This window comes from Dasypus novemcinctus, chromosome 5, assembly GCF_030445035.2.
Source record: "Dasypus novemcinctus isolate mDasNov1 chromosome 5, mDasNov1.1.hap2, whole genome shotgun sequence".
In the NCBI taxonomy this organism is placed as follows: domain Eukaryota; kingdom Metazoa; phylum Chordata; class Mammalia; order Cingulata; family Dasypodidae; genus Dasypus; species Dasypus novemcinctus.
The window spans coordinates 160,259,350-160,275,776 of record NC_080677.1 but is presented as its reverse complement, the minus strand read 5'-3'; the positions used below and the strand labels follow the sequence as shown (position 1 = coordinate 160,275,776).

The 16,427-nt window shown below is 51.5% G+C and overlaps 1 protein-coding gene across 17 annotated transcripts in view; it reads left to right on the top strand.

Moving 5' to 3' along the window:
- KIAA1217 (KIAA1217 ortholog) overlaps positions 1-14,049 on the top strand; it is a 687,185-nt gene extending 673,136 nt beyond the window's left edge. For 11 of the 17 annotated variants that reach the window (XM_058297837.2, XM_058297833.2, XM_058297831.2 and 8 more), the window contains 8 exons: positions 2,095-2,258; positions 2,939-3,103; positions 6,005-6,121; positions 8,881-8,916; positions 9,066-9,143; positions 9,250-10,851; positions 11,359-11,481; positions 12,138-14,049. In XM_058297837.2, the coding sequence (XP_058153820.1) occupies positions 2,095-2,258; positions 2,939-3,103; positions 6,005-6,121; positions 8,881-8,916; positions 9,066-9,143; positions 9,250-10,851; positions 11,359-11,481; positions 12,138-12,590 (2,738 nt within the window). In that variant the 3' untranslated portion in view covers positions 12,591-14,049. The remainder of the gene's footprint in view (positions 1-2,094; positions 2,259-2,938; positions 3,104-6,004; positions 6,122-8,880; positions 8,917-9,065; positions 9,144-9,249; positions 10,852-11,358; positions 11,482-12,137) is intronic. The other 6 variants (XM_058297834.2, XM_058297832.2, XM_058297847.2 and 3 more) reach the window with 4 other exon arrangements.
- The last annotated feature ends 2,378 nt before the right edge of the window (positions 14,050-16,427 follow it).

Genomic DNA, 16,427 nt, shown 5'->3' with positions numbered 1-16,427 from the left:
TAATTCTGCTCTTCCCATTATTATGTGTTTTGTTTTTCAGGAGGTACTAGAGATTGAACCCAGGACCTCATAACATGGGAAGCAGGCGCTCAACCACTGAGCAACACCTGCTCCCCACATGATGTTTTATAAAGTTCTTATAATTGTGACTTCTTATGGTACAATAATACAGTTGATCCCTATTATTCACAATTTCCATATTTGCAAATTGTCTACTGGCTAAAATTTGTAACCCCAAACCCAATGCTGGAGGTGCTTTTGCAGTCACTCACAGACATGCATGAAGTGGTGAAAAATATAAGTCCCCTGACAAGCATGTTCCCAGCCAAGGCTGCACCAGGTGACACTCCGCCTTCTTGTTGCAGCTCTCCTATGGTAAACCAGCATTGTTTTCACAGTGTAGCTGTGCCACATTCTTCTCGTTTTGGTGCTTTTCGTTGCTGCTTTATCTGTTTGAAATGGCCCCCGAGTGTAGTGCTGAAGTGCTGTCTAGCATTCCTGAGCACAGGCAGGCTGGCATGAGCCTTGGGGAGAAAATCTGTGTGTCAGCATGCAGGCCTGAGCACCAGTGCTGCTGGCCGAGAGTGCAGTGCTGATTAATCAACTATATATTTAATACTAGATAAGTGTCTTTAGACAGAAACACACAAACAAGGCTGCGTATTGGCTGGTTAATGAAAATGTGGCCAGAGGCTCGCAGGAACCCACCGTGTCTCCTCTAGGAGCAGTGGTGTAGCATTCACGAAGTCAGTGTTGTCACAGACTTTAGACAACATAACTACCACTGATAACAAGAAGCAACTGTATGGCATTACATTTTGTTAACTTACCTTATTTGGACTTTTCATTCTCTCTGAGTAACAACGTTTTTGCATAAGTGATTTTTAAATTAGTCCCCCCAAACTTTTTTACTCGGTTAAAATTCTCTTGTCTTTTTTTTTTTTTAAAAAAACACAGTCTGACTTCTTTTCAGAAAGAGTCCACAATGCCATCTTGAATATGTAAGGAGCTTTACAACTTATAAACAGCACTTTATATCATTTTATGCTTCCTGGATGTTATTGCTTATTTTTATTTACTAATGAGGTAAAATTCTAAGCTCAGAGTTTTAAAAGCCATTTGTATTTCCTCTCACGTGAGTTCTCTGACTGGGCAGTGGGGAAGGATGGAAGGATGGATAGCTGTCATGGATGATGGAACTTGGTGGGGATTTCAGCCTGTCTCTCGGCAGAGGGGAGAACTGGTCATGCCTCTGGGCCATCAGCCTGAGCACAAATCCCCAGAGGGCCCAGAAAGTGAGGCAGCCCTGGGAGGTGGGCCATGGCTTTATGAACAAGCCACGTGGTTTGATGCCACGTGGCTTGTCAACCCAGCTGCATGGCACAGGAACCATTCTACTACAAATAATCACTTGCATTTAATCCTAATGGTTTACCAAATCTTTATTATAACTTGACATAGAAACTCCTTATAAAACTCTAAACAATTCTCTCCTGCTTTCTCAGAAAAGGCTCTAGTCTGACATCCTTCCTGCTAAACTTTTTTATTAATTAATTTTTTTACACTTTTTATTAACGTTAATACATCACAAAGAACGTTACATTGAAAAATATGAAAAACATAAGAGGTTCCCATATACCCCACTCCCCACCCCCCACCTGTTTTTCACATTGAGGAAGGAAGGCTGAGGAGGCCAGGAGAGTGGGCCGGCTGTGCTTGAGGCTCTGGCCTTTGATCTTTCTAAGCAGTCCTCAGTCTTCTTGCATAATAAGTTCATGCAGTAATAACAGCTCATTAGCACTTACTATGAGCCTGACAACTGTTCTAGATGCTTTGGGCCTATTCCTGAATCCTCACCACAGCGCAGTGGAGAGGATAGTATTCCTTACACTGAGGCCCAGAGAGGGTCAGAAACTTGCACAAGGTCTTTCTGGGATTGACACCAGACAGTCAGGGTCCAAGGCCATTACTCTTCATTGTTGTGCTGTGGCAAGAATACAGAGATTTTTAAGTCAGGGGTTTGAGGGGAGTTTGTAGAAACATACTGGGCATTCTGGACATGAGATTATCGTGCAGTGGTTCACTGTTTTCCAGAAGAGTCGCCAAATTCAGAGCAGGACTTGGAGAAGCTGGGGGGTAGGTCCCCGCCTCCTCCCCCCCCACCCCCACGGCGGAGCTACCTGCCAGGGACCGGGCTCACCACCACGAGGTCAGGCGACGTGGTCTACACCGGCAGGAAGGAGAACACCACTGCGAAGGTCTGGTGGGCTCGCCCTGGGAGGATGGTCTCGGGGTTCAGATGGTACCTCCAACGAGATCTGCCCCATCCTCATTTGGAAAATAGTGAGGCAGAGAACAAACACTGGAGTGGCAGCTAGTCCAGATCCCCAGGAAGCGGCCCCAGTGGGAAACAGCCAGGCAAGGCTGCCCCGCTAGCCCGGGCTCCATGAGGGTTAGCCTTCCATGACTTCTAGCTGCAGCAGTGCAAAATGCGAACCACAGGCTCCTTCCCGAGCCGGGCACCATGAGAACTGGGGGTGGGAGGGAGAAGCAAATGGAAAACTACCCTTGCATCAGCTAACACAGGTGTGGGTGTCTGCACAGAAGTCGGTTAAATGAGCTTTAGCTTCCATTCTGCAAGGTTGTCTTTTATGTTAAATATACAATTGCCAAGGAGATGAGGCAGGGGAGGGCCTTCCTGGAATGCACCGAAGGTTGGGGAGTTACAATTTTATTATAATTCTGCACTTTGTCCATCAAAATGTCTAGTGCAAACAGAACCCAAGCTAAAGGCAAGGGGATAAAATAGTCTTTCAGCTAAAGTGCCAGGAAGCCACTGTACCAGGCAGTGGGGGACATGAATTCTTGTCACCTGTTGCTCTCTTTGCCAGCACCTGGGGAGGGTGACGCCAGTATCTGTGGTTTGGCTCTCCCATAGGCAAGCAGCGAAGAAACTGGACCGACCTCACAGGCCAGAGCCACAAAATGCCCCACAGAGGAGCTGGCCCCAGCCTGGCCCCAGGCCACACCACCAGTCACTACCTCCTCCAAGGACGAGGAGGAGGAAGAAGAAGAAGGAGACAAAATAATGGCAGAACTCCAGGTAGGTGGATGAGGTCATTGGCAGGAGCGCCCAGCCTTTCCACCTGGGTCTCTCTCAGACTCGCAGGGAGAGGGGCCTGGCAAAGGGCCCAGGGGGCCTAGGGAGTTTAGGCCACGTCTTCCAGCGCACGCCTCCACCACTCCAAGATGGCGCCTGATGTTAAGACCTGTGTGAGGAACGACCATTTCACAGAGCAACTCAGGAACATTCATACTAAGAATCGGTTGAGATTCCCTAACTCTAGCAAGCAGGGCTTATTGCTCTTTCAGTCTTAATACTCTTGGCTTCATTCCAAAAGCAACTAAAATGGGGAGTAGAAGTACCACCATTGTCTCCTCTTGGTAAGAACTTGTCAACAGCGCACTTGGGGTAGGAGTGGCTGATCTCTGGCCCCGTGCTCTCTTCTACACCACACCAGGTTCCCCTTCAGTGTCAAAACAGTCTTTTCAAATAACCTGAAAGGCTGAACAATTTTGTTGCCCATTTTCCTTGGCCTATTCGGGGAACAATGCTTTACTGATTAGTTTCAGATTTTGTATTTTCACTCATTGGCACAGGCACTTGAGCAATACCCAAAGCTGGTCCCACATTCAGATCATGGTTGTGAATCTGCCCTAGCTTTGTGGTCTAAGAACTTGTCTCATCAGAGCCATCCACAGAATTCCTAGCCTGAAGTCTGTTCATCGACTATTTCATTTTGACCCGTGCTTATTATCTAACCTTTCTGACAGTCAAATAGAACACAGCCTTCTTGCCCAGCCACCTCTGCACTGAAGGTTTTGTGTGGCCCGTGGCTCTGTCCTCTTCCTCTGCAGGCAGGAGACCCTTTAAGCCACATCATTCTCCCTGCAGCTGTCCCAATGCGGTTTCCATGGTGATGCCAGCATTGGGCTGCTGGGCCCTCATGGGGAGCACAGAGCAACTAGTGGGTGCATCACATGCATGAGCCCCTTCAAGCCCCACAGGAGCTCAGACTGGCAGGGCACCCCTCGACCCGTCAGACTGTGTACAGGTGCAGAGCAGGGTTGGAGAATTTAATTCACAGGAACCACAGATTCATAAAACCCCTTGTAAGCACAGCAGTCCCGATACAGTTAAGGCATGAGGACCCTCCAGCCGAGGACACTGGCTTGTCAAGGCTGCTTATTTCTGGGGTCGCTGCTGATCCTGAGCTGTGCACATGGCTTTGGGCACATGGGTTTGGGGCCGTTTGTTGCAGTATGTGCCCCCAGATTATAGCGGGAATTGGTCACAGCCCGTTTTGGCTCAAATGAATGGCAGAGCACTAGGCTGTTTCAAATCTTTGCAAAGTGAGCTGCTAACTCAACAAGTGTGGCTCTGTGTTGTGAATCCCCCTCACTGGTCCTCTGAGAGAAATAACTCCTTTTCTCCTACTTACAGCCTAGGACGTGAGGACAGTTCCCTCCGCTGAAGTTCAGATAACTTGGAGCCCCTCTTGGACTTACAGCTTAACCATGGGTGGAGTGGGTGGCCTCCTGCTCAAATTTTGGTGGTTAGATAATGGTGAATGAAGTACTCAAACCAGAATGTACCCAAACCCCAGGAGGCCCCTTGCTAGCAGGACGACGCAACCTGCCAAACCAGAAGGTTGACTGATGGCAGTAGCCATCGTTCCTTTGCCTCTGCAGGCTACAGAGTTAGGCCTGAGGTGGGCAAGGAGTGGCCACGCCCCTGTCCCTGCAGGAATGCTGGTGTCCCAGGAGTCCCAGGAAATGGCAGGGCCCCTCCCCCCCCAGCCAGGGTCTACCTGCCCAAAGGCCTGTGGCCACGGCTCACAGAGGTCAGGAGAAGGCAAGGCTCTCTGGAGCGGGTAGAACAGGTGTGGCTAAGGCTTAGTCAGAAGCCAGGGCAGGCCGGAGCAGGAGGACGGAGGAGTGGAAGTGGAGCTCAGGGAAGGCCCTCCCAGCAGCTGCATCTGAGCCCTGCAGGACCAGAGTTCCAGTATCAATGCCGGCAAGATGCGGATTGGCCTTTCTGCCTGCTAAATCATTTCCCAAGCGACAACATTTGACATAGAGAAAAGATTAGGCAAGCGTTTAAGATGATTCACTCAAGTAGTTTTTAATCGGGCTGCTCATTAGAATTACTCGGAGAATTTAAAAAACTAAAGCCAAGTCCTGCAGTCCTTACGTTTTGACTGAATGAATTTCTTTTTACCTGAGAGACATGTAGTCCTGGTTGAGAACCACTGCTTTCAGTAGCGGGGTACCCGGGTCACCCCAGCCCCGCCCTTGTGGTCTCAGGGCCCGGGAGCCCTCAGGACACCGCTCACTGCCTGCCCTACAGACACAGCCTCAGTCCTCGTTGCCCCATGTCTGGCCGGGCTCACATGGTCCACCCTGTAGCGTCCCTAGGTACAATCACTCGTGTTCAGAGGTGCGTTGGGAGGCTCCAGCAGCCCCTGGGCCCTCAGCGTCACAGGCTGCCAAAGACCGTCACGTTCGTCCAGAATGCACCTCGGAACATGACAATACCTGTTACCATTTCCAAGTACGACCTGACAAGGGCGGCTTTTACTCTAAAGCTTGGAGGTTTAAAATGCCCTGTGAGCTTTTTCCCTAGAATTCTAATAGAGCTGGCTGAAAGGAAAGCAGGAAGAACAAGAAAGGCAAGCTAGCTTCTCGTTTTCACTAGTTTACATTCGTGAAAAGTTTGAGCCACAGCCCGCTGAGCATGGGGCGGCAAGGCTGGTGTCCCGGCTCTGCTCGCTTCCAGGCCTGGGATGGTGAGCAGGCCTTGCCCAGAGATGCCCGCTCAGTCAGCAAGAGGTGCCAGCTCCGGGCCGGGCGGCTGCAGGGGGGCCCAGGCGCCGGGCTTCTGCCGCTGCCCCCATCCGCCACAGCCCTGGGCCGGTGTTAACCTCCTATTTTAATTCCCCAGGCATTCCAGAAGTGCTCCTTTACGGACGCAAACTCACACAGTGCTGAGCAGTCTCGGCCTGACCGTCACCCTAAGGACGCCAGGCCGGGCCCCGCGGCCCCAGCCAAGGACAGGAAGGTAACGTGGCACCCACGCCTCTGCCACGCGGCCCCACTAACCCGGCTCTCCTGCACTCGTCCTTCCATGCCTCCCTCTTTCTCTTTCTCTATCTCTCAGAACCCATGGAGGCCCTGTCGAGGTTTCTACGGGGCCTCGAGGCCCCAGGTTCCAGGCCGAGCACTGTGCTGCTGTGCATGGCTCGCCCTGTGGTCCCAGCTAGAGAGCAAATGCCCACTGCGATGTTCTAGAGCAGCTATAGAAAAAACAGAAGCTGCAACCAAGCAGCTCAGGGTTTTTCTCACATTTAGCATGTCTTCTGGACAAAAAAGAATAAACCTCCATTGAAATAGGTGAAGGCCTTAGAAGTGCACAGACCACTAGATGCTGACACACATGGGAACACATACAAGTGTGTCTGCACACACGTCCCAGGACACCAAACAGACGTCTTGCTAAACATCACCAATTCTCAAAGACACTAAGTTCAGTGGAGTTCGGCGCTGAAACATACTTTGCAGTGTTCAAGTGCTTCGATAAAGATGGCCAGGCTCAGAAACGGAAGGGGAGGACGTTAGCATGAACGTTTGGACTTCACATTGAAGTTGGAGCTAGAGCCCGGTCTAAATTTCAGGATAAAAGGACTGCAATGGCCAACTCCAGGCCTAACATTTTAAACCAGGAACTTAGATTTGTGAATTCAGAGGTTCTAGCTTCCTTTACCTAAAGGCAAATAGTTTAGTCTTCAGCATTGCCCAAGAGCTCCTCAGGCTTACGTCCCTCTATCAGGGACTTCTGGATAAGTAAGCTCTGTGAGTTAGTATAGGATCATAAAATGTGAGGGCTATTCTAACATAACCTTAAATAAGCGATCTTTATTAGGTACCCAACATGGCCTGGGTTTAATCCCAGATGCTTATTCAGGATAATTATACCTAGAGGATTGATCTACCTCATAATAGCCACGAGTTATCAGATTTGTCCTCAGATTAATGTCACTATTAGCCTCTTCCTGGGCCATTCATCTGTTTCCATAAACCCAATATTTTTATAAAAATTTTCTTCTATCATTATGAAGTGCTAGCCTAGTACTTCACTTTATATGCAACTGTGTCTCTGGTTCTAGTTTTTCGTCCAAATGCATATTGACTTTGTTTCACCAGTTGTCTGAACACTCCAAACCTCAGGGCTATAAATAGACATTAAAGAGACTTAATTACCTTTCATGCATATTCATGGCCATCTAAAACTATCAAAGAAATGAACCACTGAAATTAATGAAGATGGTGACCAGATTACTTGGGATAAAGTTAGGTCCTTGCTTTGATACAATCATTCCCAATGATAAAAAATGATCTGTCTCTGTGACTTTCCATTGGAGTGTTTCTGCAAGTAAATCAGTTTTGAAATACACGTATGGCAGAGTGACCTTCAAAATGGTTAACGGTGGGCATGGCAGGTCCCTGTCCAATCAGAGCAGATGCTGGCCCCACCCAGGAAACGGGACCAGCAGGGCAGCCACTCGCCTGTATCTGGTCAGAATCCATGCCAGTCCCTTCTGGTATCCAGTGCTAGTCTGATATGCTTGGGGTTGTTTTATAACCTAAATTTAAAGTCCCACAAAAGAAAGTATGTTGTTCAACCGCAGCAGCTGAATCACTGCCCTTATTTGGGGGCTCTGCACAGGGCGAGGGAAGCAAAACAGAAGTTGGGTGGCTCATGCAACTTGCGTCTTCCATGGTATCTTCTGTGATTAATACTGACTCTGTTGTCTGTGTGTTATGAGTCTCCTTTCTGTGTTCACCCAGGGCAGGAGGATTGCTCTGAGCTGATTGGCTCTGCCTAGATTCTTGAGCTTTGCTGTGTTGGGGCAACTTTAACCAAACAGCCCCTGCTGGATGGATTCCCATCCTGCTACAGTCACCTCTTCTTGGGCGTCTGCTGCAAGAAGAAAGGGCAGTAGTGCCTGGGCGGGGAGTGGGGGGACAAGACACTGCTGGTGGGTAGGGTCGCGGCTGGGGGGCACCGTGCTCATAAAGGCCGTGGTGGTACACCCCCCGTACTGGACCCTCACAGCTGGGTCCTTACGTTCTGAATCTTGGTGAGACCCTCAGAAGTACAGCTCTGCCCTGCATCAGAGTACAGAGAGAAGGAAAGCTGAGTTCTAATGCCAGTCACCATCTCCGCATCCAGTGTCTGTTTTTGTAAGTGTGTAAGTTATATTTCAGCAGCATTCTCACTATAAATTTGGATTTGATTAGCTTGGCTATTCTTAGTTTGAAGGTCATTTTGACCCTTTAAATTTGGTGGTATCAACTGCACGTACATGTTAAATCTGTCATCTGACCAGGGAGAAATCATGTTTTTTCATCTCCAAGTAACACACTCAACCAATGCAGAAGTCTTTATAGGACACTTTCTTCCACGAAAGCAGCCAAGCGAGGGGTGAAATAGCTAGCTGGAAAGAACATTCACAATCTCCTGGTCTAGTTCCCAAGTCTACAGGCAAAACCGAAGCCCGAAGAGGTGAACTGACTTACAGAGAGTTACAGCTCGGTGGCAAATCCATACGAGTGTCAGAGTCTGCTGCCTGCCGAGACGTTGCGATTTCTAGCCTGCCCCACACCGTTCTTCCAGTCTTAGATCCTGCACAATCCAACACTGAAAAGAGGATGTGAACCTAGAGAGTGGGTCCCTTCATTCTCTTAACTGCTCCCCCACAAAATCTGTTATAATTGAAACCTTTTCCTAATCGAGATTTTCGTCTTGTACAAACACAGGGCATTTTTGGAAGGTGGAGAACAAAGCAACCCAAGGTAAACAGAGTTCTAGGCTTTCAGACTGGTGTGTGAAAAATGTGCTTGGCCAGCATGTTTTGGAAGTATAATTAGCAGAATGATCTAGTTAGTGTCCACTTTGGGGGGTATGGTTCTGTGGAGTAACGTGTCCTACACTATTCTGTCAGAATTTGGAATTTTTCCCTGAAGACGTCCAGAAATCTGACGTTGACTATGGAAATGGGCCCCAAACGGAATCCCAAAAGGTGAGTTCGTTGGGTCTGTGTTCACGTGAGGCCTGGCTGATGAATGACCTTCCAGCGCAGCTCCGGTCACTCCTGATTAATGTGTGCGGTTTCCCCCTCCCCCCAGGTGACTGCGGGGGCTCTGTGGCCTAGCAACCACCCCAAGGACACGTGGGAGAAAGGAACAGAGAACAGTGTTTCTGATGCACCCAGAACATCAGAACAGAACACTGGCTTCCTGGCGAAGGAAAAGTCCATACCCAATAAGAGCCTACTCAGAGACAGTAGAGGCTATTCCCAGAACAGCGGGTTTAAGATCAGTCCTGGTTTCTCGGGCGTTAGTTTATTAGAAGATGAAGCAAGCAGACGGCCTCAAGTCTCGGGGCTGCAACACCCTGTGCTTGCCTCCGAGAATCCAGGCATGAAGGATGGAAAAGTAATTGAGATGAATCAGCAGGGACAGGAAAACTCGGACGAGGGCAGCCTTCGCTCTCCCACCAGCTCACTGGAGGTTAGTATTCATGACATCAAAACGCAGGAGCGAGAGGCTTCCTTAACAGACTTTGGCCAAGTCGTTCTAAGACCCAAGGGGGCTAAGTCTGCCGTTGTGAACCCCAGCGAGGAGGGAGACCCAGCTTCACGCTCTCCCACCGAGGAGAATGCCAACGGCGACAACATCGCCTTCATGATCACCAAAACAGCCGTGCAGGTGCTTTCCAGTGGCGAGGTCCGCGAGATAGTGAGCCAGAAGGGAGGAGATGTACAGACGGTCAACATCGATGCCAAGAAGGAGATGACATCCCAGCAGGGAGCACCGGAGAACGGAGAGCCCGTCGTGTGCCTGGATAAGAAGCCAGTGATCATCATCTTCGATGAGCCCATGGACATCCGGTCTGCATATAAGAGACTCTCGACCATATTTGAGGAATGTGATGAGGACTTGGAGAAAATGATGACAGAGGAAAAGATAGTAGAGGAGGAAGAGGAGGAGAGCGGAGGCATGCTGGTCCAGAATGACGCCATCCAAAGGTTCCATAAGGAGGCTGCGGCCGCCAGCCTGACAGCAGCGTGGCAAGCTGATGGTAAACCACAGCTCCCCTCTGCAGAAACCGAGCTACCAGTGGGGCAGGAAGCCAGTAAGCCTGAGCTGAGTCCACTCGGCCCAGCAGATTCTCCAGGCTCAGAAAGCAAAGGTGACCTCCCCGACGACCAGGTTGAGAACCCCAAGAAAAAGTTCAAATTCAAATTCCCTAAGAAGCAACTGGCCGCTCTCACTCAGGCAATCCGCACGGGAACCAAAACGGGCAAAAAGACTCTGCAGGTGGTGGTCTACGAAGAAGAGGAAGAGGATGGCACTGTGAAGCAGCACAAAGAAGCCAAGCGCTTTGAGATTACCAGGTCGCAACCCGAAGACACCCCCCAAAATCTGCTCAGGAGATCAGAGCCGCCCGGTCTAGAGAGCCCCTCGCAGATCTCCAGAACTGACGAGATTAGGAAAAACACCTACAGAACCCTGGACAGCCTTGAGCAGACCATTAAACAGCTCGAGGACACCATCAGTGAGATCAGCCCCAGGGCCCTGGGGGACACGGCCTGCCCTGGCCACCAAGAGGCTGTGGCGAGCTCCTCCTCCGCGGCCCAAGAGGCCTCTCCCCGAAACTTGCTCGTTTCGGATGAAGTTCCCACTGCCCTAGAGCCCCCTACGTCCATAGCTCCGGCTTCACGTAAGGTATCTTGGGCTGCTGGGAAATGAAAAACCCAGCTGCTTTCTTAAACCTGCCGTAATCGCCATTAGCAAAAGGCACCTTGTGATTGACTTGCTTCCTTTCAGGTGGCTCGTGGTTTTTTTGTCTGTTCGCCATGATCCTTCTCTCTCCTCTCTCCCTTGCCTTCCAAACAACAACAACTAGGTGTCTAACAGCTCGTTGACTCTGTTTTGACCTCTGTTGCTGATTGGTGTCGGGATGTGCAAGGATTCTGGGCCAGCCATTTGCGGAGTGAAATGATTGCTCTGATACTCACATTAAAATCCGTTTGATCAGTAGTGGAGCGGTTATTCTGTTTGATTCTTCCAATTAACCCCAGCGGTGTCTCCTGATGTCCGTCTCCGAGGTCTGTCCTGCATGCAGGGTTGTGGCTTCTCACACTGGGCTTCTCGGCGCACAGTGGGGCAGCCTTGGGGACAGTGGGCTCACGGGCCTGTCCTGCTCCCCTCCCTCTCGCTGTCCCCCTGCAGGGCTCCAGCGGGACCCCACCGACCAGCAGGATGCCGGTCCCCATGACTTCCAAGAACAGACCCGGGAGCCTGGACAAGCCTGGCAAACCGTCGAAACTGCAGGACCCCCGCCAATACCGCCAGGTAGTTTTACCTTAAGCCCACTTGCGGACGGACAATCGTGCTGTTAAGAAGCCAGCCCCTGGCTTGGTTTATACCAAATCGCGTGTCTCCACTGTGAAAATAGGGTTTAAATAGACACCCTGGACCTGGGGGCACGGGCCAAGTCTAAACGCCTTTGTCACACTTCTCACCCCGCTCTTGCATGCTTGCAATAAAACGTCTTTTACTTTGTGACTCCCAATTTTAGCTCTTAACCCTCGGTGCCAGGCCGGTTGACTTTTCTCGGGTGCAGGCAGTGGTCCACCAGAACCCCTTGGGGGGCACAGGCCGACCGCGCTGTGGGCGAGCCGCCCCTAAAAAGCCAGCGATACTAACGCCTCCGTATGCACTCCGTATGCACTAGCAGCGCATTAACCCGCCACCCCCGGCCCCGGCCCGCGCGGCCTGCGGGACGGGCCCGCGCTCGCCGCCGCCGCTCTCACTCTCTTCCTGTCCTGTTCCACGCGCTGCCTTCGCGGGGGCTTCCCACCAGGTCCAGAGGAGCCCGGCAGGCCCTAGCGCGGCCCTGCACTGGTGTGTGGGGTGGCCCTGTGGTGGTCGGCTCGGGGAAGGGCGAGCCGCCGGCCGCCGCCCGGGAGCGGCTTCTGACAGACTGTCTCCGCCATCTTTGTTTGCAGGCTAATGGAAGTGCTAAGAAATCTGGTGGGGACTATAAGCCTACTTCCCCCTCCCTGCCCGCCTCTAAGATTCCGGCCCTCTCCCCCAGCTCTGGGAAAAGCGGTTCTCTGCCCTCCGCTGGGGGTGACCACCCCAGTATCCCCCACGCCCCGAAGCCCCCCGCCGCCCACCCTCTCAGCCCCCCGGCGGCGCGGCCGGCGCACGCCGCCTCGCTCATCCCCTCCGTGTCTAACGGCTCCTTCAAGTTTCAGAGCCCCTCGGCCGCGGGCAAGGGCCACCACCCGGCGGGCCCCGCGCCCGCCCCCTCCCCGCCCTCCCCCGCCTCCCCCAGCCCGCCGGGCCCGGGGGCCAAGGGCGCCCGCAGCCTGCACCCTCCCGGCCTCGCCGGCGCCAAGGCGCAGAACGGAAGTGCCAGCAGAGCCGCCGCGGCCCCGGCCAGGGAGGCCTCGTGAGGCCCCGCGGCGGGCGCGCGGCCGGGGCCGGGGGCGCGCTCCCAGCGGAGGGCGGCACCGCCGGGCGCGCGCCGCGGCCACCGAGCGGCTGCGTGGGCTGGGGGGGCGGGGGTCCCTTTTTTACTGTGTCGCTGTTGTAATTCCATTGTGTTTACTGTCCGCCGAATGAAGTAAGCATGACTTCTGCAGAGAGAGGATGGTGAGAGGGGGATGGGGGAGGGCAAAATGTATGAAGCATGTAAAACATGTATGATTCCAGAATTTTAGTATGTTTTGTATAAAACTATTTTTCATTACGGAGACTAGAAGTGAACAGAGAAATGCACAAGTGTGACTATACAAATTGTAAAACAGATACTATAATATTTCCTTTTATTTTAGTGTTATTTAGCTTTATTACAGATTTCTATTTTTGTCAAAACTCCATGGTTCCTTTCAAGATCTTTTTTGCCAAAACATTTTGATACTATAGCATTGTACATTTGAAAGTAGCGCGCTGGACAATAAGCCAATGAACTTCTACACGGGCCGACCCGGAGGCGTGTGTGGAAGGCAATTTATCAATCCTGTTGCACTGCCATGAAAATTATGTATAATAATTTGTTAGCCCAAACAAGATGGTTTTCTTTGTTTTCCTTTTTTCCTTTTTTCTTTTTTTCCTTCTTTTCTAACATGCTGGGGTTTTCTCATTGTTTTCTTTGCAGTATCTAACCCCTTCCTTTGTTTCCTGGACGTGGTAACCCCCGCTATTGCATTGTGGATTTTAAAAATGTACACTTCTGTACGGTTCTGTCAACTGATACACTTTTGTAAATATATAAAACATAGACATCCAAATACTACATGTGACAGCACATAGAGTAGTTTTCCCACACCAAAGTTAATTTTTATGCATGCTTGAAATATATTGGGATGAGCAGAAATGGGACTACCCATAAATTTTTAAACCGCAACATGTTTGCACAGTTAGGATGTTTTTGTAAATAAGTGTATTTGTATAACACAGCCATGTAATATAAAGAACCTATAAGCAGAGACTTTGCAAAACTAAATAAAGGGCCGCATGCTTATTATTTTTTGTACCTTGTCCCTATAACTACTTCCTAGTCAAAGAATAAAATGTTACTATTGAGTTAAATGTCTTTGGCTTTGAGGGCATTAGAAGTAGCATGTTCCCACACTCACTCAGGCAATGCTACTTTTCTGAAAGCTCTGGATTGTAAATGCTGCACTAATGACGAGTTCTGGTAAATCCATTGCAAGTATGGTGTGTTCCTGTGTAACCCACTTTCTTCTCCCTGTCTGATGCAAGTTTGACTAAGAGAAAGCAAACCTGGATTTGGTATTTCCACCCTCATTTACCTGAGGGACTCTTCTCTCTCTCTCTGTCTCTCTCACTCTCTCTCTCTCAAATCTCCAGTAAAAGTAAAGTAGAAATAAAATGCCTTTATCACTGGTATTTTTTGAGTTCTCAATTTTAAAAAAAAATACAGTTGGTCTGGAGAGAAATAAGGTGAACTATCTTTACACTCCATGTTTTCACTTTAGAAGAATGGGGAGAAAAGAGATTGAAAATAATACCAACATTATGATTCAACTAGAAGAACAATCTCTAGAACTTGCTTATCATTATTTTAGCCTTTAAAATACTTAGTGGTTTCACATGAAGTGCAAATATCCTTATTACTTTAGAAGTCCAGCTGCTAGGGTTCCCAAGCTTTGCGCTTACTGAATGCCTTCACCAGAAATATTTATATTATGACCCTAATCGTTATAAAGATTGAGATCGTGGCTTTCAGGTAGCCTTTAGGTGTAAAAAGTTCTGCCACTTCAATCATGTCCCTTGATCTTTTTCAACGACGAAGCTATGTTAGAATATATATCCTAGCTAGCTAATTGGAGCCATTTTATCTGCTCCTGTTCATGGGCAAGCTGAGATTTCTTTGTAAGCTGCTAAAAACAGAGTGGCTGGCTCTTTTCAGTCTAAGTTCAAATTCCCAGGGCTATGGTAAGGTCAGCTAGGTCATGGTTGATTTCAGGTGATGAACGGAAGGTCAGAGCACCCTGACATCTAAGGGGAAAGACAGAGGAGGGATCATTGCACTCACCTGAGGGACCAGGGTCAGGAGGCACTGACAACAGGTGTGCACAGCCACCCTAGGACAACACCCGAAGCGGCTGAGGTTGTGTGTGGGATGCTGCTAAATGTTCATGCTTTCTTCAACTACCACTGGCAGACTTTGAAGCTCATCGTTCAGCTAATAAACCACCTGGGCTTCTCAGAGTCACTCAACCAGCGTTCACTGGGCACGAGGTGACAGTGAGGCCATGGGCAGTGGGGTGCTGGACGGGCCTCACTGCCCCTTGCTGGCTGGGTGGCTCTGGCTGTGCCTTTGCTTCCTCATCTGTGAGAAAACAGTGGGACCTACCTCGGGGTGGTTGGCAGGATTAAAGGACCTGGATGTTCTGAAGACCATCTGCCCCACCCTGGGCACTCCATAGACGATCACTGTCATCCTACCAGCACTGCCCAGACCAGGCGCTGCTGTTGCGACCAGAGGCATCTAGTGTTGCATGCACGTGGTCTTTGGCCCCCATGGGTTGTGGAGAACTTTTAGTAGGACTACACCATTGGAGAAGCTGCTTTCATTTCCATGCTGCTTGTGGCTGGAATTCTGTCCACAGTAAAAACAAACACTTAGCCCTGGAGAAAAGCCTACGGAAGCATGGCCCACTTAGGAAGTGGGTGGATTTTCAGGCTTGGGGAGAAAATGTGCCCAAATCACCAGTCCCAGATTCCTCAGCTGGTGGGAGGGGCAGCTGGTTGCCATCCCAAGCCCGCGGAGGACAAGCAGATGCACCCCCAGGCTGCGAGAGCTGGGGGCCGCCCCCTTCTCTGCCCCGGGATAGCACCAAAGAAGCCCGCGGGGCCGGAGCGCCCCACCCTGTAATTGGAACCACCTCCCTAGCCCCCCAGCCCTCTACGTGCAAGGACCTTGGGGAGCTGCCCGGGCGTGGGGCGCAGCAGAGGGCTCCACCCAGACTTGAAAGCTCATTTAGCCTAAGTGGCCGGGTGACCTGGGCAGAGAGCCGCGGCACTGACCCCGCCCTGGGGAGGTACGGTCGGCTGGGAGGAGCCGCAGGGGCAGCTGCGAGAGGGTCTCTGGGGCTGAGGTCCGGCACCCACCTAAGAGGCCAAGCGCTCTGCCTCCCGAGGGTCCAGTTAGGCTCGAGCAGGCGGGCAGGCTCCCAGGACCCCGGCCCCTCCACCGCCTGGGCATACGGGCAAGTCCCCCTCCTGGTGCATGTCACGCACCCGCGCCACCTGTGCGCACCGTGGCCAGGTGTGCCAAGGGGCCTTAGTCCTCACACGAGCCCCTTGGCGGGCTGGATGAGGGCCAGGAACGGCCCAGCCCTCGCCGGCGGTGAAGCCAGGGATGAGTGCAGCGGTGGGCGCTTGGCCGGCCTGCCCCCGGAGACCCTCTGTGCGTCTCCTCGGGAGCAGGTGGCGTTAGCCGGATCCAGCCAACGAGCACGCGGCACAGAGCCGTCGGCTTAGGGACCCTGGACTGGCCGCGGGGCTGCGTGGCCGCCTCACCTTCCAAGGATGGGTGGGCAGGCGCTCAGCTCGCGGGGTTGCTCGACCCACAGGTGGCCCTTGTGGGAAGGAAGATGCCGCCGGGCGGGTGCCTGAGAGCCTCTGCTTCCTAAGCCCAGGGCGGGAGCCTTGCTCACACCCGCCCGGAGGGCCCCGCCCCCTCGGCACTCGCCCCGCCTCCCGAGCGCACCCCGCGCCCGCGTCGAGCCGCGCCACGCCCCTTCACTCGGGACCAGGCC